The following is a 25,838-nucleotide window of genomic DNA, read 5'->3' as shown; positions in this document are numbered from 1 at the left end:
CATGCTAATATCAAGTGGTTAAAGCCACCATAAATGAGGGCTTTTGTGCTTTATTGCTCACACAGATATTCTGTTTTTCTCCACTAACTGAACCTGACACAATATCTCCTGTTCTAACTCCATTATTTAGTTGCAAATGCTGCAGCGTGTAATCGCTCCTGCAGCAGCTGGTGTCCAAAAGGTGGTAAAATAGGAAACCATGTGTTTATTTCTGCTAGATTTTACATTTAGTAGATATCAGGTGGCTGAGTGTAAGTCCTGTCCCAGTAGCCTTTAAGGTAGATCCAATCCTGAGCTTTAGTGTGTGGGTTGGGTCCTTGCTGAAACCACCTTAAAAATAAAATAAAATTAGATTTTAACACGAGCGTTGTTAAATAGAATCACTCAAACCAAATACACACAGAAGACATTTAAAATGCATCTGCTAGCAGCTGGAAAATGAGATGAGTGTTTAAAGGACACACGCAGTTGTGCACGTCATCCTGAGGAGGGCGATGTTGTGCAGCACTTCACATCAGAAAAAAAAAACGAGCTTTGAAGCAAACCTTGGGCCAAGGGAAGAGCTCCTTTTTAAGATGTCATAAAGAGAAAAGCATGGTGGGAGACGGTGAGTTGCAGCAGAAACTCAACTGCGGCGCTCTGTAAACGACATCCATCAGTTACTAACCTGATCTTCCACTCCTCTGTTGATTTGGAACGATTTTTACGAGCCATTCGCTGCTTCTCCTCAAGTCTCTTCTTCTCTGCACTTGCCAGATCTGCAACACGCAAATACAGAAGATTGAGAACTGCTTGTGATGAAAACAAAAGCTTCAGCGTGACCAACACTATACCTATATCTCCGTTCTCCATGGCGCGGATGTCCGGTCTGAGGCGGCTGTCAGTGGGAGGCAGGATTCCCTCCATGCACTTGTCCAGCTCATTGAGTTGCATGGCAAATGTGGAGAATGCATAAAACTGCAACAGAGAATTGATTTAAACCAGTTTTCCCACTTCTGAAAGTCTCGTTATGTCACACTTTAACTGTACCTTCGGTGAGTTTCCTGGTCGGGGTGTTATCTTCCAGATGAGCTCGCTTCCCGGGATAACCTGGACCGTCTCAGCATCAGGAGGAGGCATCTCTTCAGACTCCTCATCCACACACTTCTGTGTCTACAAACACACACGACCATTACACACTCCTTTTTTAAAAAAGGTGAAAAACCTGTAAGACGTTTTAGAAGCAACAGACATAAAACTCTGCAACAACAAAAGAATAACAATCCAAACTCTCTGAAAAAGATGGGAAGAGTAAACATGTGGTTGCTAAAGAATGGAGAGTGCATAGCAACCAGACACTAGGTTGTCATGGAGCACCAGAAATGACTCGTATGTGCTGTCTAAGCTCTTCATTAGCTGCAGACGGATACACAGAAACAACTCCAGTCTCTATGGAAAACCGTCACTCTAAAAGGAGGTGTTCCGGTCAAAATTCTGCTTTATCTTTATTTAAACAGGCTGATTAAAGTTGGAAATGTCAGTTTAACAAGTGGAAGGAGGTGCCTTGAAGCTGGGATAAAAATATCAAACCATGCACCTGACAACTTTTTAGTTCATATTCATCAATATTTGGGATCGGGGGACAGCTGTGAAACCTCTCCAGACTAACTGAAGGCGAATCAGTGTGACGAGTCAGATTTTAGAGTTTCATTGTCTCGTGTTCATTTGTTGTTCTTTACTGACTCCTTCCTTGAGCTCTGAGAGCTACAGAGGGCCACTGGGGTTTGTCTGCACTGCTTATTCCCCTGCATTCGACTGTCCGATTGTCATGCATACCTATAAAGCATGATTTGTAGTTCAGATAAAATTCCCATGTAAGACGAATAAGGCTCAATTTTGACACCTGATGCAAACACACCTGAGACCATTCTGGAAAAGGTCAGATTTGAATGCATTTATCACCTCCCGAATCGACTAGAACCTGCAAATTCACTCCTGTTGGGCTCTAAACCAGCTGCAGATAGTGCAGAATGCTGCTGCTATCCAACAAACACTAGCAGTACGCCGGTTTTAGTACATCTCCATTGGCAGTTCAGGGTGAAATTTAAGGTCCTAATGTTTATTTTTAAAGCACTGAATGGACTTGCAACATCCTATCTGTGCAACATCATCAGACCATACGAGTCGATCCGAGCTCTTAGGTCAGCTCACCGCCTGATGCTGTGCATTCCTAAAACTTAACTACAAAACAGGGGGGAAAGGGCCTTTGTGCATGCTGAACCACCTCTTGGGAATGCAGTGCTGATCTCTGTATGGCAAGCATCATTCGTGGCAGTCTTCATGGCACCACTTAAGACCCACTTTTACGATTTGGCTTTTGGACCAAGACTTCCTTTTTATGTGTGTTTTTTAGTTGCTGTTTTAGCTGCTTTTATTGATTGCCTTCATCTGTTTTGTATGGTTTTTATGTACGTGTTGTCTGTATGGTGCTTTGGTCAGCTCACATGCTGTTTGTCAGTGCGCCTTACATATACATTGGAAGAGTACGGTAAATCCACAGGTGACAGTTCTCACCGCCTTGTTGCTCTTCTTCTCCTCCGAATTCTTTTTATCAATCTTTTTGTAGGCATCAAACTTCGCAGGGTCGACTGCATATAAACATTCAGTCCACTTGCCATATATTGTACAGAGCTTCCTTTTGCTGCAGACAAAAAAAACAAAAAACAAATGTGTATTGCAACCTTGCACAGCGTCGTTTGATTCAAACAACTTCATCCAAACGACATAAGCTGTCACATCATCCCACTCATAATAAAATACTCGTTGCCTTTTATCTTGGATGCATCCCTCGACTTTGTGGAGCTCTTTTCCAAAGAGGCCACATGGCTTGAATGTCATGCTGCATCTCTCGCCAGTTCTGAAATCAGAGCGACAGCGTGTTTACAGATTCTGCAACTTTGCAAACATTCATCATCCCACGCCTCTGTTCTAATGGCATCTGTCCCGGTTCTGCTACGATCTTTGATCGATAAGCAGGATCTGAAAATCATATCAGCATTCCTTTGTAGAGTGTTTGTGCATGCAAATTACCACGGTTACCCTTCTACATCTGCACAAAGAAAAAGAAAAAAATCACAGAAGTGAAGAATTCTTATTTTACTTGTGATTGATCACTTCCACGTTGCCATACTGCTCGATCCAAAGCTGACCGACAATGATGTTGTGGACGCAACAGGTGGGGTTGGTCCAGGTGTAGGCTTCATTGTATCTGGAAGGGTTAAGAATCAGAAGGTGAGAGAGGTGTAAAGTAAAGTTAACCCTACAAGGTGAGAGTGGACTCACTTTGGCAGCTCCAGCGTGATGATTCCTTTGGGCTCCGCTTCGATGCTCTTCCCCCAGAACTTGAGCTTGGGATATATCGAACCGTGGAAGACAAAATCTTCCTGGAGGCCCTCGGCATGAAAGGCACTGATCGGAGGGTGGTGGCTTACCTGCTCTGACACCCACCTAAAGCCCAAATCATCTCTGGTGGAAATAGTGAAGCAGTTAGACCTGCAGGGACCCCTAAACCTAAAAATATAAGTTTCTGAAACTCTAGTCACACCTGATCAGCTCAAAGGTCTCCCCCAGCAGTGGGTTGAAGGGCTTTCCAGTCCTCTCCCACTGTGATGCTACAGCTGACACAGCAAACGCTGCTACACACTGAAAAGCATAACTTTATTATAGCCTAAAAACAACTAGTAGACCTAATTGCTTGCTATTATTTAAATTAAATTCAAACAAATTCCAGGTACCTTCATCCTCTCGACAGAGTCTGTAGCAGCGTTGGCCTGGTGGATGAGGTAGGTGTGCTCCATGTACTCTGTGAGCCGCTGCAGGAAGCTCAGGGGCTCGTTGAACACCACCGGCATGGCGATCTTTGATAATTCCTGAGCAGAAGAAGATTTTGTGCGTCTTCAACACACTAAGCATTTACAGTATTCAGAGGGGGAAGCAAAACACAAAAATAAATTCCTATTAGTGCTGCACAGATGGTGCACTACTCAGTGACAAAAAATAGAAAATCTCACGGACGAAAAGTGTGAAAGAGCTGCTGTAGAAAATACGCTGCTTGTTTGTGTGTAATGTCTGGAGGACAGAACTCTAGGTTTTTACAGCTATAAACAGATACACGGTGTAAATGTTACTCATGACTGATGTTTTAGGTGTTAGCAGTTCTAAAAACATACCGCAGTATAAATATTAGCAGATAAAGTTGTTTATATGAACCTAATTAGTCACAGATTTTAGACAGAATGTTTCACACAAAGCTACAGGAGGCAATTAGGAGATTTAGGGAATAAAAAGTTTCATAAATTCAATGTTCACATATTATATGTGTAACTGTGTAGCACAAGAACCTCATTCAGTGGGAAGAGAAACGTTTTATTTATTTACTTTTTAATGAATGAGAGACAAAAGGAGAAAAGATTTAGGAGGAAACAGAAACGGTTAAAAAGATCTGGAAACATTAAAAAGGGAAACATTTGCAGATTTTAAGGTAAAGACAGATGACCGATCGTTTTTAAAAACTTCTGAATACAGGTGAGGCTAAAGGTCAGATAACCAACTACAACATTTCTCAAATTCTCTGAAAAACAAGGCACAATGAAACACAAAAAAAAATAAATCTGAGATTTTATTTTTGAGTTTCAGTGTAAAAAACTGAAATGATCCTAAAAATTAGAAAAATGCTTGAATATGTACATTTATACATAAATAGCTTTGCAGCTTGATAGAAGAATGTGTTAAGAATCTCATATTTAACCAGGGATTTCAACTAAGGTGAAATGGTTTTAAATTAAATCAGAATAAAATAGCCCTGTCCATTTTAAACATGCATTTCAAATATCTAAATCAAATATTTTACATTTTAGAGTCAATATTTTGAGAATTTATAGCCAAATGTTTCATAAATAGATTCAAAACTTTCCTAAATAACCATTTTCCATCGTTCCAAGAGGCGAACCAAAAACTTGAAACAAAAGTAAAGAATGTTGGTAAAGAAATAAGACAAAATATTTAATATACAACTGGATAAAAATTTGCCAAGTTGTCTAAAATATTCTAATGATTTTGGTGAGTAATGCGTCATTCACATGTCTCTAATGATACAAAAGAGGTCAATTATCCCAACTGAGCAATTAGTCACAAAGTTGGAAAGCTGCTTTCAGCCTATGCCTGCAGCGTTTTTTTACACGACTCACAGCAGCAGCTCTAAACAATTTATTTATTTATTTAAATATTTTTAACTGAAATACAATTTAAAATCATTTTTTAAAATTAAAATAGCTTCAATATACAATAATAATGTCCATGTCTGTTGTTTGATTTTCTGCCTCATTATTTTTAGTTAAAAACTTGCTTTCAGGGCAAATTTTCTTGAGCGATTAATTTGTGATTAATTGAGATTAATTAATTACAAAGCCTCCAATTAATTAAATGAATTCTTTCAATCGAGTGCCAGCCAAAAAAAAAAAACAAAAAACAACAACAAAAAACTTACATTTCTCAGTCAGCTGACATCTAAATAAACAAATCAGCCAACATTTTAAGCTCTAGATGACGAGTTAGAGGTAAAACCAGAAACGAACTAAAGAGACATATAGACGCTGGCGTGTACGCACCATGCCGATGCACTTTTTCAGGATGCTCCAGATGCTCACATCATTCCTGGAGAACATGGGAGCTGGGAGAGAGGCTCTGTGGGAAAAACAGAGAAAAACAGAATTATATCAGTGGAAATTAAACAATTGCAGAAAATACTTCCTTTTTAATGTCAACTTGGAAACTCACTGAAACTTCACTGCTTAAAATGTCTTTTCTACTTTGGCACTGACTAAATAAGCACTTTTGTGATGTATATGTTTGTCTTCAGCAGCTTTAAAAATGTGAAAGCAAACAGTGTTGGACAGCTGAGTTTGGGGGAAACGAGTAATCTGATGCCTGTAAGCTAACAAGCTTTTCAGCTCATTCAACACAAACACACACTCCTGAAAACTAGATTTATACCTTTTTAATTAGGATTTCTAAATGTAGAATCCATGCATTATACATCGTTTAATATTATTAGGACTTTTCTTCTTTAATAGTCTTGCTAACATCTGCAGTACAAGCTTTTTTGTGTTTGTTTTTTACAGGTAGGCCAGCCGGAGGCAGATGGTGTTCTTGTTCAGAGCGGAGAGCTGGAGCAGCTACACACATAAAAGCCTTTAAATCGGCTAAATAAACAGTGATGCAGGGAGTGTGTGTGTGTGTGTGGTACCATCTGTACGATGGGCAGAGCGGTGATGCATGGCGGATATACTTCTGGCCTAGTTTTTGTTCCAGTTACCTCATCTCTAAGATGTATTTAAACACGCAGGATTTCTTTCATTGAAATATAACAGGAGTTCTTGATTTTCTGGATATTTGTTTTCTACCCAATGTTTGCTGTGAAAATTTATCAAACCTGTGGTAAACGTAGCTGCTATTGTATCACTCACTGACAACAAATTAACCTCTGAACATCGGTGGAAATACATTTTCTTTCATAGGCTCCTGAAAGTTAAACAAAAATATCAAAGTCTTTTAATCTGAAGTTTCCTAGAGCCATCTATGGTGTAATACATCTGTGGCTTTTCAATGCTCGGATGAGAAGAGAGAGTGTTCTCTCTGGTAAAAAAAAAAAAAAGTAAAAAAAAAAAGTCAATTTACAGTAAAACGTGTCAAAAAGACAAACATGACATGTTTTTGAATGAATATAAAGAAACACCTCATATATCATTAAATATGACACACACACACACACACACACACACACACACACACACACACACACACACACACACACACACACACACACACACACACACATACACACACACACACACACACACACACACACACACACACACCAACTCATCGAGCCGGCTTGTTCCTCAAACTCTTCACGCTAAATTATTCATGCACTACTTGTTGAATGAACAAACAGGCCAAGTCAAAAACCAGGCTCCTAGAAGAATGTTACATTTTCATTAAAATAAAAATAATTAAAAAGATTTTTTATTTGACGAGTTGGCGCTCAGAACAAACAAAACACGTTTATTCTCTGTGGATCTGACACTCTGTGGCATAAAAATAAAGGACAAATCAACACCAGGCAACAAAAACAGACTTAGGTGGAAAGGTGGCGTCTCCTTACTCTAACACCTACTGGGTTACATTCGGAGCCAGGGGTCAGCATCCTTTCATCAAACTTTGTCTGCTAAATCCAGATGTGAAAATCATCTGGAATAAAAACTCAGGGGGTCTGCCGAGCTCTGTCTGTAAACAAGTCTGACATCAGAACTAGAGCGTGTCCTACCTGTGCTTCCTCACTCCGTTGTGCTGGGCTGCTTGGTTGCCATGGTTACCTTCCCCTGACATTCCTGCAGCACCCCGGCACACGCTAGGATGGTGGAGGCTGTTTTGAAATGGCGAGTCCTCGCCCTCGTCCTCCTCAAAGGAGTAGCTGGCCACAGACCGGAAGCCGCTCACAGACAGCTCTGAGTCAGACTCTGTGGGATGATGACACAGATGTAAAAAAAATCTGTAAAATTTAGAAAGCTGAGGTTCGACGCTCCAAAAACAAAGGCTCTAGTCCCAGAGTTCCTCTCCGAACCTCCCTCCCAGCCGCTGGCCAAACCCCACCTGAGGATTATGTTCCAATAAGAGGACACACGGAGGCTTCCTTTCCTGCAACACTGTTTGCACAATTCTACTCCACCCCAATGCAGCCCTGTCTGTGGCATTATAGGTGCTGTCACAGGCACAAAGGAGAGGACAACAATGCAAACGATGGAAGGAAGTTAGAGAACAGTGCTGGTTGTACTGGACATCAAAATGTGTGTCACTAAAGCGGCGTCATGAAGAATCTTTATGCAACTAAACCATGCATTTAAACAAAATAGAGAGAAAGCTTTTTGCAAAGGAGTTAAGTCCTGCTTCGATTTAAATTTATTCAGTTAAATGAAGTGGCTAACTTGAGAAACAGTAAATATTCAATAAAAGATTCAGATCTTTGTTAATTACATGGAAATTATTAATGCAAAACATGGTGGTGGCAGCATCATGATGTGGGAGAGGAGTTGACACTGATTTTGCTGCAGTTTGTAAGATTCTGCAAGAAAGGAATGAGTTCAATCATCAGAATCTGAGAGAAACTTAGTTCAAAATGGGGTTCTCTTTGAAGTAGGACAATATTTAGGAATCAGGGAAACTGAAGTTTCTTTTTATTAATTTTTTGACAGATACATTTAATCTAATAATAGCAGGTCTATTCAGTGACGTTACTTTAACTTTAATTTATCTCTAATGAACATTGTGTCTTAGTGTAGATAATGATTCACTTGTTAAACCAAACATTACTGAACATCATAATAATATTAATTTCAACTTCAGTAATTCAAGCACAGATTAAGCAACCTTATTAATTTAAGCACAAATTAATCAAAACATTATTATTATTCATCAACCATTATTGTTCATTCAACCATATGATTATTTACTATTATAACGGTTCAGTCCTTTATTCTGTGCAGGACAGCCTAGATAAGCAGACAGGCTTGGCAGAGAAGAACCTTGAGATGGGAACATGATGTTGGCAATACATTATCATGTGCTCAGAGCTGCAGAACCTTCTGGGCTTGTTGAAAGGTAGAATGTAAAATCCACCTTAGAGTGAGGAATTCATGTCTGTAGATGACCAGTGGCATGTAGGTCAATCTGTAGGTGAACACTGACCATTCCTGGACGTTACATGAGCGTGAGTGGGTGTCTAGCGTTCATTTTGTAAGTCTTAAGTTGTATGTGTATGTGTGAGCATGAGGGAGGGAGTGTATGACTGTGTCTGACTGTATATGTCGGGTGGGGCCTTGGACTCCTCCCCTCTCCTCGGACTTCTTGTGCTACTACACATATTCGCCTACCCTCCCCCTGCCACAGTGGTGTGGAGTGTGGTGCCTTGGTCTGCCGGAGTGTTCGCAGCTCCCGGGTCAGGGGTTTAAGATTTTTGGAGTCTGCCTGATCAATACCGGTGGCTGCCGGGTGGGATCTGAGTCCCTGGGCTCTGTTGGGTCCCCGGCGGGGCTGGTCGCCCCTGGGTCCCAGCTCGCTGGGTTCCGGGCTCGGCCGGCTTGGGGGTGGGAGGCTGCGGGCGGGCCTGTGGGCTTGCCGCTGATATCTCCCGAGACTCTGCCGGCTGCTGGTTATGACCCCCGCGGCAATCCTCTGCGCTTCTCGAGAAGGGGCTGGGGCATCTCTGGGACTTGGAGCTCCCTCCATCTCCTGCACATCTTTGGGGGGCAGATCTGTGGCCCCTCACACTCTCTATTGGACGCTCCTATAGAGAAACCTTACATGTAAAAGCCCGTGTACACACACAGGTGCTCACATGGTACTCTCATAAGTATGGATGTTACGTGCAGTGCCCCTTTTCGGCCACAGGATGGCCTCAATGGCATCTGCCTCGTCTGTCTCCTGGTGCCCAGCTGTGGGTAATTTGACAATCTCCTGAGCAGCTGTTAAAAGCTGCCCTCTTGCCCTCATTCAGCGAGAAGGTACAGGGAAGTGTGGACACGGAGGTGTTCACTCTTTTCTCTTCTCCTCGTGGTGCCCTTGTGTTTAACTTTGTTCGTTAGCATATTCTAGATTCGGATTGACTTTTGGATTGACCTTAGACTGGCCCTTGACTTCGATTTTGGCTTTGCCCGAGTGTCACTGCTTTTCAGGACGACTCTTGTGTGTTATTTAGAATTATAAATAAGAATATTTCAGTTAATTAGTTTCCCTCTTTCCAGCCCTTTTGGCTTGGCTCCTTTTGTTAGACATTTTATCCATGAACTCCTGTGTTTTTTTAATAAAATCCTTTTATTGCTCCCTCAACAACATCATTCCTAGCAAGCAGAGGGACGTAATAATGGACTTGAGCATTTTCAACACATGTCTTAAGGCTGTGGTTGGCACTAAATGCACTGTGATTTATTATCGTGTGATTGTTCAGTAAAACAATGTTGATTTTACATTTCCTCATCAGGTTGACACAGGGATAGTTTGCTCCTGTTGTATTGTTGTGTGTGTCCCCTTTTTAAAATTGTTAATTATTATTATTTTTTGTTTGTTTTTCTCTTTCTGCAGGTCTAGAAGCAGACTCTTGTTCATCATTGATTGTTTATTTTTGTGGAGGGTTAGGGTTGTAGCAAGTGGATTATTCTGGCCACAGAGGGCGATAGGGACTGGCTGCTATTCAATTCCGGCCCTTCAGTGCCGGTATCCAGATCGTCTTGGTTTTAACCCTGCTTCAACACACATGATTTCAATCAGCAGGTGATTAACAGGCTTCCGCAGAGCCCGATGAGCTGCTGCACAAGTGATTCAACTATTGAATCTAGTGTGTTGGACTAGAGAAACAACTAAAACGTGCTGGACATCGGCCCTCCAGGCCCGGAATTGAATACCCCTGCTGTATTGGGTCATTTCAGCACATACTGGCTCAAGAAAATTATTTAAAATTATGAAAAACTTCCATAGTCCCTTTAGAGCCACAACTGAATAAAACCAACCCTCAAAACATACGATCTCTTTTCCCCTGTCACGGCCAATAAAGGGTTAAAACGAGAACTCAAATCCTTAAAAATAGAAGATGAAAAATGACAACAGTGAAGCTCCATTGAGCTGGCTATACTGGTTGCTGGTTCTTGTTCCTGTTTGTTGATTGGCTGAGTGTTCACAGGACATTCTGACAGCCAATTCTTTTATGAAAAAAAGACAGGAAGCAAGAACTTCTACCTAAAAATGGTATTGCAGAATAACTGGCTTCCACATGAGCTCTACAAAAAGAGTTAAAGTTGTAGTTAAAGTGGACTTTATAACATTTTGTGTCGACTTAGAATGAAAACTGAAAAATGTTTTTTTAAACTGAAATCTGCGACAAAGTGTCAAAAATTAACTAATTTGTGTTTGAAGGGTTTATGTAGAATCTACGGAGGAAAGAGGCCATGAGTTCAAACAAAATCCAATGATGCACCGAACTAGTGCGTGATGACCTACATCCTGGTTACTGACCTGATATAGCATCGAAGAAGTCATCTTCAGTGAGGGTGAAGCACTCAGACCTCTCTTTCTCATTTAAGGAGCACTTCAGTTCATAGTGGTCAGCAGCCAAATTCTCTAGAGTTTCCGTCAGAGCTTTGTTCTTCTCCTCCTCCTGCTCTACTTTGAGGCTCCACACCTGTAAACACAGGAGCAGCAGTCAACTCCAATCTCCTCACCAGAGCTAAACCAGTGAACTCCAAAGCTCTAACTGAACTCGCCCAGCTGAAACCGAGCGTGCATGTCTGTGATGCCGATGGCAGGTCATTGTTTTAACCCTGCAAACTGATCTGGTTTCTTTCTGGTGGAACCATACACCCCAGTTTCAGAAAGCTCAGTGGCTCAGGATCAGACGTCTGTTCAATGCTACCTGATCCAGGCCACCGTGGGGCACATCAGATCAACGTTTCTCCGGTGTCTGCTGCTGATGTGCAACTGGTGCCAAATTGACCCCAATAAAGATAAAAAATAATGCAAAAAAAAAAAAAAGTCTATGCATAGTTTTTGTATCTATTAAAGTAGTTTAAACTAGACAGTAAAAAAAAATGTATGCTAGGGCAGACGAGGCACTGTGATAATAAATAGGAGCACAGGCTAAGCAACCTTGAGGAAGACGAATGAGTCAGCACAACAGGAGCTTGTAAATCATGCTGTAAATCACAGACTGCAAACCGAGGCCCAAGTGTTTGATTGAATTAGAAAAGCTCAGCTTCTGCTCCTGAAACCTGCCACAAGTTTGAGCTATTCTGTGCACCATTCACAAAACATCCATCAGCGAACCTGTCGGTGTGCTCAAGGTGGAAAAAGTTTTCAGAAGCCACGTATTTAAGTTGGTATTCACACAGAACCTAGGCAGCATGTGATTTACAGCACATCTTTGCAACACTCAGATCAGCCATCACTGTGACTCCTGAGAGGTGGACTCTAAACCTATCAATGACTGATGAATGACCACACATATCCTCTGCATGCACAGCAAAAAGAAACTTGACTGGGTTAGCATTTGTTATAGGAGCTACTGCTGCTCAAATGAAAAACATGTCTGTTTCAACAGAAACATCTGAAAACAAACAGCAGAAGCCAGAGAGACTGATGGGGCAGTGTGCTGCAGGGAGACCTTGAGCCGTCGCTGATAAACTACACCCCTTAAGGGAAACACTGGCCTCTTCCAGAACGATAACGTTGCAAAAGTGTTTCAGGAATGATTTAAGGAACAATAAATTGTGACTGAAGCGAAATTTATTTCAGTCTTGGTGCGATCAAGCATGCGCAGGATGAACCAAACAAACAAGTTTGTCGCACCTCATAACTTAGACGGCTAGAAGGATTTGCAGCTAATGGCAAAAGACCACAACTAATCTTCAGAAGTCTCCTGGAGTCCATGGTGGACTTGGTGGTAAGTTATGTGTTAGTGTTCATTATGTTGGCTGATTGATTCAGCAGAAAGTCTTTTAAATTCTTTGGCGTTAGTGAGACATGCATCATGAGGGAACTTTCATATAAGAGTTCAGGACATTAGTGCCTCAAAACCTAACTCAAGACAGCCCTTAAATGGTTCGACAGTCCAATCAAATGGCTGTAATTGCATGTTGATCAAAAATTAAAGGTCAACTTAATTTGTATTTTTAATACATTTGCAGTTGTCTGTAGTAGAAATGATTGCTTTGCTATAGTTTTCTTTGGAAACAAAAAAAAGCTCCGGTGCGCCTGTTTGGCGACCTAGAAGTCAGCTAGGGAATAAAGCAGCTTCAGACGGCAGGATTTGGAATCTTATTTCTTGATATTGGACATCTCACCTTTGATTGACCAACAGCAATGTGACTGTACCACTGACTGCTTTGCCACGTTGATGTTTCATCTTTACAAATATCACAAGCCTGGAGGAAGGCTGCTGTGTGGTGGAGTTGCTAATGTTAGCTCCTACTAGCCGAGACATTCTTTGATGTTTCCTGGATGCTAAACCAACAACAGCCTTCCCCATCGTGAGCTGAGATGGGTGAGTTCATGAATGTTAAACAGTGTGATGTAGATCTGTCAGGCTTTTCTGAATTGAGGAAACAGGGGTAGAAGACTATTTTTACTTTCAAACACAAGTAAAAATGGTTTCTCTGTGAACCTGCTCTTTAAATAAAAATGATTAATAAAAGGTTTCAGCTTTAGTTTTTTTAAGGCTTATAAAACAGTATATCCTGACGTGGCTTTTCTGCTCCACAGATGTGAGCTGATTGATGTTTGTTCCATTACCAAAAAATTAATAAATAAATACAGTAAAAAAGAAATCTGATCCATTTGCAGGCGTAATAAGACGCACAAAGCGGGGTTCAGAAACAGAGAAAATATTTATTGGCAGATTTTTCTTTGTGATTATATTAGCCACTTAAAAGTTGCTAATCCAGCTATTTGAAATGATTACATTCAGTAAAGAGAGTCAGAGTTGGATTATAGTTTTAGATACTCAAATAATCTATGATCATCTTATGTAGATACACGTATTTTACATTAATTATCACATTGAAACTATGAAGCTCATTCACCCATGTGGTGAAAACACGGGGACAATTAAACACCAACACATTGATTTCCAGCTTTTTGTTTTGCTTTGTATTCATTTTATTCCTTCTGTCTTTTTAGAAATACACACACAATGTTGTGTTCCTCTCCAACTATGAGATTAATTTAAATTTTCCCACATACAGGACAGTCTGTCATGTTCTAAATAAAACTACTTTGCCAGTCAGAACAACAGACGAAATCCCCAAGAGGCTATCCAATCAGAGCAGTGGAATAAATGAAACAATTACCAACAATAAAACTAACTATTTTTGGGTGGATTGTTGTTTTATTTATTTTGACTGTGGGATGAGAGAAATCACCTCGATGTTGGGGAGCCTATGCTTGTCCCCGGCTCTTGGCACAAGAAACCGTCCACTGTCGTGCAACTATCCCAGCCAGCTCTTTTATTCTCGCTGCATCCTCTCGCCTGGACACAAATTGTGCTATTTTAAGCCTCACTGAAGCTCTGAGCAGCAGCTGAGCCTGGGAGGGATGCTTCTCCTTGGCTAACACCCCAAAGGATGGAGAGTTTCATTTGCCTCTACAGGAAAAGCAAATCTCAGAGAGAAAATGATTACATCTAGATTAAAAGGTGCTGTGTGTTACTACCTGTACAAACGTATCTATAGCAACAATACAGACAGTCTGAATGCCAGTAGTGAGTGCTCTCATTCGTTTGTTTCCTTGACAGGTGAGGAAGCATCTTGACTGAAAACAATTAGATTAATTTGGTCAATTAATCTGTAACAGTTGTCAAAAACACTAGTAGGGTTCTTCCCAGGGTTATTTTTTTATGAATTGAAAATGAAATAATAAATAAGTAGTCAAAAATCTAAATCTACAACTGTGCAAAGGCAGCACTCTGCAGCAGCTGCTGAAATGGGTCAAATCTACAACGCCGAGGGGCAAAAACTAATTGCTGAAAAAGCCTTTGATCTCAGCATTGTGTTTTACTTGTGTACCATTCTTAAGCAAGTCGAAGTGCAAGCACAACATTGTTGCACGCTACGCGCACATGAAAACAAATTCATAAGTGTTGCTAGAGCATGCATCTGCAGTGGACAACAAAAATGTGGGATTAGACTTAATGCTGCTTAATACCAGCAATCTCAGCAGTGTGGGAAATATAATCCAGTTAGTGTGTCTATTGCTCTCGATGTTGCGTGTTTGTTAACCTGATCCTTGTTTTCACTTTTCCTTGTTTTCACTTTCTATAATAAGTTTTTAAAAGCTGATAAAACAGCAGTGGACAATTTCAGCCTCGTTTTGCAAGAATGCCTGATTATTTCTCAAAAGAGACTGTTATGGAAGACCAATTGTTACTAAAATAAATCTGGCAGATCTGCTTATCTCAAGGTCAGAGAATAGATGTGCAGCATTAAAATGCCTCATAGTTCAGCATTTTTCTTTTTTAATACAAAACTTCCGTGAGTTATTTCCTTCTTGGTGATGTATACCCAGCATTTCTTTTTGTATTTACGTAAAAACTAAAATGCTAGCACCACAAATAGATTGAACACATTTCTTTACTTTAAAATCATGTTTATAGACCCAGAAAAGCCCTTAGTGAGGTGCTAATCTATGCAGAATTGCCTAATCAGAAGATCTATCTAAACGGATGGAAAGAGCACATGACAGCATTCCAAACACTTAGTTTATCACTACATTCAGCTGATTAAATCCAGAGGAGTTATCAACAGCCGTCAGTCAAGCACATGGGTCTGGCTGAATCTCAAGTAAACACCCCACAAAAACATTCAAAACGAATCGACAATCAACTTCAAATGCCTCGTCAGGCCAGCCGGGACCAGCCCACAACAAACAAACAAACAGATCTTCACATGACGACTGAGAGGGAAGCGACGAATATTACAAGAACATCAGATGAATCTTGTACCTGTGCAGACACAAGATGAACGCGCTGCCTCTGCCTCTTCTCTCTGCTGTGGGAGGATGCTCTTGCATGTGGAAGTGTGTCTTTTCAAAAAGTGAAAATATGCATCTCGGTCTGAGCCGAGGAATACGCAGAAGCTCGACTTCTCCCTCTCTCAGTGCACACACACAGCCTCCCTCTCCCTCAAGCAACAGAGACAGGATCCAAGTCCAAGGGTTCCACTTTACTAGTGTGTGTATGTGTGTGTGCTGATCTGCACGCTGAATGCAGACCTAAGCATGAAAACAGATCCCTCTTATGTCCTTCCTATAGACATGCCAGTGATAATCACACTATTACAATGTCCCCTCCCCCTTCACAATCCGAGGGTGTGAGGCTCAGAGACAGGTGGACAGCGACATGCAAGCAGATAAATATCAACCCTGATTGGTACAAAGGAGCTAATGGTCAGCCAATAGGAAAACAGCACATGGGTGTGGAGATGAGGATCAATGAAATTGGGATTCCTTCAAACAAGATGAATTCAGGGGCTTTTATTTATTTATTTATTTATGAAGTTGGAGATCAGATTAAAACTTAAGTCTTCTGTTACGTACTCCTCCAGCAGTTTTAGAGCTAAATACATGAAATCACATGAGGGGGAACAGAATGTTATATTCATCCTTACCTCCATTTGTTTGGACAGCAGTTCGAGGCACATCTGGAGAGCATCGCAGGTTTTACATGAAAGTTCACTTGTCTCTTTGGCTTTCAGTAGAAGAGGTGCAGTTAATGCTTAAAAATGAAATAAATGTTTATTAGCTTAAACCGTTTGGAGTTATCAGCCGTGGATCAATGATAATGAGATTATTGACTTTATAATTTCTAAATTTATTATAAATAAATCAGACTGCAGTTAAAAAAAGGCAAAAATAAAATAAAAAATCAATAATTGTAAAAAAGATTATATTTGTTACTAATTAGAGCTGTTGGGGTTTAAAGGACTTGTCCTTTAGTTCTAATGTCTAGTTCTAGCGCATATGATCCAAATCTATTCATGTCATTATGCTGCTGGTATGTCCAGGAGTCCTTGTGTTTGGATCCTCAACCATTTCCCTCAAATATTAACTATTGTGTGAATAATGATTTAATCGTTTCAGAAGTATGGTAATGTAAAAGTACTCTTGACACCAAATGAACCAAATAAAGCCTGGAGGTGCTGTGTGTGTGTGTGTGTGTGTGTGTGTGTGTGTGTGCGCTCCTCAGACAGAAGATAGATGACTTCCGTCAGAGGCAATGTTTACTCCTCAGTAGAATGATAATGAATCATGCATGCAGAAAACCCCTGCTGGCTGATTCTATCCACCAATTGGAGGCTCCCTATTGGTAGGCATGAATTTGGGCTGGCCAATCTATCGGCAGTGGGTGTGTTGGACCAGTTCAGCCCGATGCAGACCGTCTTGGGCAAAGGGCTGAAAAACAACCGGTTACACGTGGGGAAAAACCTCAGGCTAACCAGATGTGAACACTTTCTACCTTATCTGGGCGGAGTTAGCCAGCCCCAGTGTGGAAGCTCTATTTAAGTATTTGTCTGGCTCATCTACATACAACTAGAAACTTCAAGGGAACTAAAGCCAAACTTGCACCTCCCCTTGTGTCTGGCTGCTGTATAGTTTTGGTTCCACCACCTCCATGGGAATTTTTTCTTTCCATCTAAAACAAAATTACACCACAAATATTTTCTTTCATGAGTCGATTGCTGATGACTGTTTTTTCCTCGTCGTTGCACGTCATTTTTTTCTGATGCATTTAGCTGAAAGTTATCTTCTACTCTTAAAAATAAAAACCACCACCAGGTGACTAGGTGGGTATTTCAGCCAAACGCCCAGAGAGTGCAAATCTCCTGCTCCATTAATACAACATGGCAGCAAATATGAACAGAGCCGTTGAGGATTTGATACTTACAACTAATCTCATTTTTCACCATGGACTCAAATATTGATACTTGACTCTGCAGTTTCTGTTGGTAGGACTTGGCTGCCTGAAACAACACAAGAAAAGCGAGACACGTTTGAACATGTTTGCACCTCAACAAAAGACAACAGAGAAGAACTTTTATTTTTAAAGAAATTCACCTACGTAAACAGCTTGTGTCAGATTCCCCATTTCAACATCGCCAATGTCATCATAAACGATCGGGTCTTGGATGCAGTGATGAGTGCCGTAACATGCGTGCTCCTCCAGAGCACCCAGCCATCTCTAAGTGGACCAGAATCAATTACATAATTACACCCATGCAGAGTCTGCAGTATAGCCACGTTTACATGCGCATATTTAATCGGATTGAGGAAATTTGGCTCATGTAAACGCAGCTAGTGTTACTCAGAAGGGGTTTGTCTCACTTTTCTTGTTGATATTGAGTCTAAATTTGAAGGGACCTTGAAATGATGCACTGTGTCATCAAAGCAGCGGAGCACAAAGAAGCAATGATCCCACGGTTTGACCTGGAATTGTAAACAATCTATTTGACAAACCACAAACATTGTGTATCAATCTGGTTTAATAACAGCTGAAAAATTCACTGATATCTACATAGATACAGCGGGTACGGAAAGTACTCTGACCCCCATCAATTTTTCACTCTTGGTTATGTTACAACCATTTGCTAAAATCAATGAAATTCAAATTTTTACTCATTAATGTACACACAGCAGCCCATATTCACACAAAAACACAGAATTTTAGAAATGTATGCAGATGAATTAAGAAAGTATTCAGACCCTTTGCTGTGACATTCAGATTTAACTCAGGTGCTTTCCATTTCTTCTGATCATCCTTGAGATTGTCCAACACCTTCACTGGAGTACAGCTGCGTTTGATCATACTGATTGGACTTGATTAGGAAAATCCACAGAATTTGATTTTAGAAAATTGCTGCAATATAACAAAGAGTGAAAAATTGACAGGGATCTGACTACTTTTTCTACCCACTGTAGCAACTAACCATGCTATGAGCTTGTAAAAGAGACTTAGAGCCTTGTTTTCGAATGCCAGCCTGTGCGTCTGCTCTAAAGAAAAAAAATTTAATTAATCATCAAAAGCAGTAAAATAAAAATGAATTAATAAAAGAAACACTGTCAGAACTTACCGTTTGGGGTACCAGGAGATCGTTCCATTTTCTACAACCACCCAGTGGGATCTCCAACCAAGAAGACTTGAGCTCTGTCAGAAATAGCTGTTGAGTTATGTGGATAATCTTTTTAGAGCACAAATGTGTGTTTCAAAAAACTCCCAAATTTTCCCATTTTATTTTCCCTGAATATTGTCATACTGAACAAGAAAAAAAAAGCCATCAATGTATCCGGAAACAAAGTTTGAGCAGCAGCTTAAAAGCCAAAACAATTGTTATTTAATGCAAGACGGAGAACATAGAAGCCAGTAATGTCTCCGCCCGATGGAAAGTTGCAATTAGTTGCTGAAAAAGCCAGCGAGATACATTGTATTATTGCAATATTCTAAAATGTGGTTAAAAAAATCTCCCTGCGTGTGTCCCCCTAGCTTCCCCGTAATTCAAACCCTGCCATTAGGTTTCCTTTTGTGCTGCCATGTGAGTTTCTTATCACCTTTAAAAACACTCCAAATGTGAAAAATAAAACATTTTTCCATTTTCTGTCAGTGTTAAGATTTTGGGAATCATGTGCCTAAAACAAGCCGTTTCAAAAAGTCCCTGACTGTGATGTCACAAACAGATACATTAGAATACAACCATCTCTCACGTACAAGAGAGAGCTGCTTCTGGAGGAGCAATGGCTGTACTAAGAGCCCCTCCAAGATATTGGAGCTTCTCACCTTATAGCAGCCTGAGTGAGGGTGGGCGAGGTGCTCACTCCTCACTTCTGCCACATGGACCCAAGGAATAAACCATCAACCCTGCTCAATGGTCAACTTTCCTCGTTAGGACAGTGGGAGGGTGAAACGGCTCATTGTGCAAGATACTGAAAATCTCTTAATGGGAGAGGGATTTAGTGCAAAGAACTTCATAAATATGTATTGTATTGAAAATCTGTAAGCCAGAGTCCATCTATTCATTTTCTCCTTATCCAGGTCGGGTCGCAGGGGCAGCTTAAGCAGAGAGGCCCAGATTTCCCTGTCCCCAGCCACTTGGGCCAGCTCCTCCAGAGAAATCCCAAGATGTTCCCTGGCCAGCTGAGAGACAGTCCCTCTAGCTTGTCCTGGGTCTTTCTTTTGGGCTCCTCCCAGTTGGACGCGCCCAGAAAACCTCACTCTGATAACAAGAGCCTAGTAAAATTACACTCAGAACTAATACAGTGGAGTGAAAAACTGTTTGCCCCATTCCTGATTTCTTATTCTTTTGCATGTTTGTCACACAAAATGTTTCTCATCAAACACATTTAACCATTAGTCAAAGATAACACAAGTAAACACAAAATGCAGTTTTGAAATGATGGTTTTTATTTTTTAGGGAGAGAACAAAATCCAAACCTACATTGCCCTGTGTGAAAAAGCAATTGCCCCGTGAACCTAACAACTGGTTGGGCATCCCTTAGCAGCAATAACTGCAATCAAGCGTTTGCGATAACTTGCTACAAGTCTTTTACAGCGCTCTGGAGGAATTTAGCCCCACTCGTCTTTGCAGAATTGTTGTAATTCAGCTTTATTTGAGGGTTTTCTAGCATGAACCGCATTTTTAAGGTCATGCCATAGCATCTCAATAGGATTCAGGTCAGGACTTTGACTAGGCCACTCCAAAGTCTTCAGTTTGTTGTTCTTCAGCCATTCAGAGGTGGATTTGCTGGTGTGTTTTGGGTCATTGTCCTGCTGCAGCACCCAAAATCGCTTCAGCTTTAGTTGACGAACAGATGACCGGACATTCTCCTTCAGGATGTTTTGGTAGACAGTAGAATTCATGGTTCCATTGATCACAGCAAGCCTTCCAGTTCCTGAAGCAGCAAAACAACCCCAGACCATCACACTACCACCACCATATTTTATTGTTGGTATGATGTTCTTTGTCTGAAATGCTGTGTTACTTCTACGCCAGATGTAACGGGACATTTGCTTTCCAAAAAGTTCAACTTTTGTCTCATCAGTCCACAAGGTATTTTCCCCAAAGTCTGGGCAATCATTGAGATGTTTCTTAGCAAAACTGAGACGAGCCCTAATGTTCTTTTTGCTTAACAGAGGTTTGCGTCTTGGAAATCTGCAATGCAGGTCATTTTTGTCCAGTCTCTTTCTTACGGTGGAGTCGTGAACACTGACCTTGAGGCAAGTGAGGCCTGCAGTTCTTTAGAAGTTGTCCTGGGGTCTTTTGTGACCTCTCAGATGAGTTGTCTCTGCGCTCTTGGGGTAATTTTGGTCAGCCACCCACTCCTGGGAAAGTTCACCACTGTTGTGGATAATGGCTCTCACTGTGGTTCGCTGGAGTCCCAAAGCTTTAGGAATGGCTTTATAACCTTTACCAGACTGATGGATCTCAATTACTTTTGTTCTCATTTGTTCTAGACTTTCTTTGGATCTTGGCATGATGTTTAGCTTTTGAGGTGCTTTTGGTCTACTTCTCTGTGCCAGGCAGCTCATATTTAAGTGATTTCTTGATTGAAACAGGTGTGGCAGTAATCAGGCTTGGGGTGGCTACAGAAATTGAACTCAGGTGTGAAACACCACAGTTGGGTTATTTTTAACAAGGGTTAGTTATTTTCTATTTTTATGTATATATAAAAAGGTGTGCATCTATACATGTATGGATTATACACTGATCATAAAGAGCAGATAAGATTACACTTCAACATCTGTGTACCTTCCAAAGTGGGCCCTCCATTTTCTGAACCCCACCGGTCACATCCTGGAGACAGAAGGACAGACAGACAAATGGATTCAGAGATGGCGCCTGATTACCATGAAGCCACATAGCAGATTTTCCATTTAATCAGCAGTTCTGTCTGTAGCAATGCTTTTATTTGCACAGTGCTAAAAATCCCCACTGAATCCCTGCAAAGCATATTGAACACAGGCCAGAGCAAAGACCGCTGACTTGGAAGACTTTTCCGCACAGTCACCAGACCGCAAGTGGTTGCATTCAAACATAGGAGAATTTAAAAAGTGCTGAAGATTAGGTTTTACAAATCAGCTGCTGAGACGATGAATTATAAGGAAACAGTTAAGAAAGAAAACACAAAACTTGATAAATATTAATTGTTTAATCTCACCTTACATTGATATGCAGCTATAATCTGTTTCAGGTCAGCAGTACGAGCCAGGTCCAATGCCGTTTGTTCTGCAACCTCAGCAAATGACTAAATGATTGAATACTCTCAGAAACTACTACATCCTCCAAAGCAAAGCACCAGATAAGTAACATACCATTGTTATTTGTGAGATCTGGGCTGGCTCCAGACTTCAGCAACTTAATAACGCACTGCTTCTGCCCCCTGTAGGCTGCACAGTGTAAAGGTGTGTTCCCCACTGAGTCCCTGCAGTGGAGATCTGGAACTTCCTTTCCACTTAGCTGAAAATCAGAGGTCAGAAAAACTTAAATAACTTATCGTAAACTATTGAACATACTCTAAAACTTGCTTATAAGTATTTTTATCTAATGAAAAGCTTTATTTCTTTAGTGCTATCCAACATAACATTTAAGAAAACCTTAAGAATCTCAGAGACAGCAGAGACTGTGTGAGATGCCTTTCACATGACCTATTAGATAGGTCAGAAAGATCCTCTTCAAAGTGTTATATTTTTCTTAAAGTTCTTTGAAAGGTCAGGCGCTAACCAATTTTGACAGAGTGGAGAGATCTCCCTCTCTAGCAGCATCCAGAAGCTTCTGCTCCCGTCGTCTCGCCTCCCTCCTCTCCGCAGCTGCAGAAACCAAACAGTACTTGAGTCCAAAGACAGCTGAGCTCCTGTAATGAGAAGCCAACCGTCTGAAATGAAAATAATAATAAAAAAAACCTGCCGTGATTTCATACCTTCCAGCATCGTGATGATTTCATCATCCTCTGTGACATCTTTGGGGATTTGAGCTGTCCCGTTGATTATATTGGCACAGGCATTGTAGCGAAGCAGCAACAGAACAATCTCCTTGGAAGTCCAGAAGAAAACACACAGTGATCCTCACTCATCAGAACAATACTTTTGCAGGCTGGAAATGAGGATTGGAAAGCAGCTGAGCTTAAACATCTGTTTATTTTATTTCATTTAACCAGGGGAAAAAGTCTAATTCAGATTAAAATCTCACAAATTTTACACAAAACAGAAATGCAACTAATATTCATAACATACTAAAGAATGATCCCACCATGTGCAACAAGAAAAACACCAAAAAAAAGTCCTATGGACGTACATTTTTGTCTAATCGTTTTTCAATTCTTTAGAAAATTAGTACAGGAATCAAATGTAGCAATTCATTAGTTACACCTTGCTAATATTGGAGGTTGGACCCCTACCTTAAGTTCTCATTTATTACAGGTGAAACTCAAAAAATTGACTTATGCAAAAGTCCATTTATGTCAGTAACACAGCTAAGACCGTGAGACCACCTAAAGGCTCAGGAACCCTTTGCAGGTGTTTTAGATTCATCAGCTGATTAAAGTGTCTCACTTTTGGGCCATTCCCATCTGTACCGGGTCGACCCGGGCCGGGTAGCCCCAGTCGGCCCCAGCCTGGCCCGGTTGATTCCACACATCCTTGCCTTAAGCCCATGTGGGCTGATTCTACCCACCAATCAGAGGCTTGCTCTAATGGAAGGTGTGAATGGGCTGATTCTACCCACCAATCAGAGGCTTGCTCTAATGGAAGGTGTGAATTTGCTGTCAGCAGTGGGCGTGTTGGCCCTGGTCGGCCTGAAGCAGTACCCCTCGGGAAGAGGGCCGAGAATGAGCCTTGGTTGGCCCGGGAAAATTCCAGGCCACCCAGATATGTAAACAACCTATGCTACCCGGCCCGGGCCGACCCGGTACAGGTGGGAATGGGGCTTAAACAACCTACGCTACCCGGCCCGGGCCGACCCGGTACAGATGGGAATGGCCCATTTGAGTCTACAAGGGTGCCATATCCCGGTCCAGCAGGTTTTAGATTTAACCTTGCTTCAACACACCTGATTTCAATCAGCTGGTGATTAGCAGACTTCTGCAGAGCCTGATGAGCTACTGCACAGGTGATTTGACCTCTGACTCAAGTGTGTTGGAGGGGAGAAACCACAAAACCTGCTGGATACCGGTCGTCCAGGACCAGGATTGTGCACCCCTGGTCTAGAATATTGAACCTTTTCACAATATTCTAATAGTTTGAGATTTTCAATTTGGGGTTTTCATCACAATTATAACAAATACTAGCTTTGGCTTTACATTGTAATGAGTCTATCATATATTAGTTTCACATATTAACGGTTGAACAAGGAAAATGGACACTATAGTGACATTTAGTGTTTAGAAGTGGTAGTGCAACAACACAACACATTTTCCAGCCTTGGGGTGTTGGATCACTGCTGACACGTGAAGTGACCAGCCAGCACCATGTCCAGTGACAAATCATACAGGATAAGGACGAATTTCTACTAATATACTTTTTTTACAACAGTATTTACCATTAGAACATCTTCTGGGCTCAGAATCAGCTGCCTGACTTAACGAGTCAATTTTAACGGCAACGTTGCCCCCTATTGGCTGGTAGATGTAAACATAAACGCAGTGCCCTTCAAAATAAAATTTGTATTTTTTTTTTAATAGAAGAAACTGTACATTCATTCAGCACACCTCTAAATGACCCGTGGAGGTTTATTTTTAGATTTATATGAAAATGTTCATATTCCACATTTAAGATGAATTTGTGGATAAAGGAACTTTTGCATCATATTCAAATTTTTCAAGTTTCAGCTATACATTTCATCACACAGCTGCACATCCCGTTGATTTGGGACTGAATTAGGATCCAGTAACTCTAGAGGTTGTTTGAATCCAGCAAATGTAAAGGAACCCGCCTGAAAGGATTTGAGCTTTGTGAAGTGGTGCATTATACCACTGCATTAGCCAGAGGATGGGTCCAGCAATGGTAATCAGGATGGGTGTGGTGTTTAAACAAGGCTAAGATGGCACTAAGTGGGAGTAAAGTGGGCTAAGAACATCTCCCTGTTTCCATGACACCACTATCAGCAGCCTGGATACATGCTTTCATGTTGTTGACACCTAATTCGGACCTGAACGTCTGAATGTTGCAGCTGAAATCAAGACTTTTCCAGCATCAGATCTCAACAACACGTTTTATTCACTCACTTGCCGCTCACTAGCTAAGTTTCCTTTGTAGACCAGTCTACCGTAGAGATAATTGTTGGTGAAAAATAGAGAAAATTTCTGAAAAGTCAGAGTAGCCCATCTTTCTTCCACATTCTGATGCCATGTGATTGAATGGCCGCTTTATTTTATTTTTTTACATGATGTACCCAATGAAGTGATGGTCTGAGTGTATTTAAAAGTGTTTCCCCCCTCTGCATCTGTTCCAGCGCTGGGCACAGACCCATTTAAAGCATCATGAGAGCATAAATAATCTTAATTCTGGTATTTACATATATAAACACTGTTACCTTTCTTCCAGCAAGTGCTGCTTTGTGTAGAGGGGTGTCACCAGAGTTATCCTGCAAATTCACATCCACCCCAGCCTGCAAAACAATGGGGGAACATTTCTCTTGCAGCAGGTTAAAAAGGAGAATACTTTATTATTTCCAGAAAAAGAGAGCTCTCACCTTCAGTAACTCCTCCACAACATCCATGTGACCACCGTTGCAAGCTAGATGGAGAGCTGTCCACCCCGAGGTGCTGTTATTCCCAGCTACACACAGAGAGGATAATTATCCCCCCTGGGTGCACCTGGAGTCACAATCCTGCAGCTCATACTTACATCTAACATTGATGTTGAGGGAGGAGTTTTCATTTACTCTTGTTTGAAGCAACTTTTTAACAAGAAGACAGTTTCCTTCTTTAGCATGAAGAAGAAGCTGCTCTTCTTCAGTTTCTACGCTCATCTTTGGACTCAAGTGTTGGCAGCAGACCAAGATAATGCTAAATGAAATGCTAATGAAATAAGACCAAGAAGTTTAATAGTTTGATGTCATTTCAGTAGTTTAACAGCAAATTACACTAATTAAATATATTTCAATATGATTTCTGACAATTTATAAACATTAGTTGGATTGAAAGACAATTTTGAACTCACAAATGAACTCCTGCTTTTATCCAGACGGCCTCGTGATCCTCGCCTCTGAAACTAAATATCA

The 25,838-nt window shown here is 41.0% G+C and overlaps 1 protein-coding gene across 1 annotated transcript; it reads right to left on the bottom strand.

The window, feature by feature from the left end:
* LOC107383937 (oxysterol-binding protein-related protein 1) lies at positions 1-25,838 on the bottom strand. Its single transcript, XM_015956852.3, has 28 exons — positions 25,778-25,838; positions 25,463-25,635; positions 25,308-25,393; positions 25,149-25,223; positions 22,540-22,651; positions 22,344-22,429; positions 21,935-22,079; positions 21,781-21,848; positions 21,372-21,416; positions 18,702-18,775; positions 18,558-18,621; positions 17,956-18,057; positions 17,693-17,812; positions 17,519-17,594; positions 16,242-16,348; positions 11,101-11,266; positions 7,364-7,556; positions 5,646-5,721; positions 3,774-3,908; positions 3,584-3,681; positions 3,322-3,504; positions 3,140-3,247; positions 2,807-2,896; positions 2,554-2,680; positions 1,030-1,152; positions 834-957; positions 668-758; positions 1-330 (listed from the first exon to the last, which is right to left on the bottom strand). The coding sequence occupies exons 2-28, from the start codon at positions 25,584-25,586 to the stop codon at positions 228-230; spliced, it is 2,901 nt and encodes a 966-aa protein (XP_015812338.3). The 5' UTR covers positions 25,587-25,635; positions 25,778-25,838; the 3' UTR covers positions 1-227.

Source organism: Nothobranchius furzeri, chromosome 11 (genome assembly GCF_043380555.1).
Source record: "Nothobranchius furzeri strain GRZ-AD chromosome 11, NfurGRZ-RIMD1, whole genome shotgun sequence".
NCBI lineage: Eukaryota > Metazoa > Chordata > Actinopteri > Cyprinodontiformes > Nothobranchiidae > Nothobranchius > Nothobranchius furzeri.
This window is presented reverse-complemented; position numbering and strand designations above follow the sequence as displayed.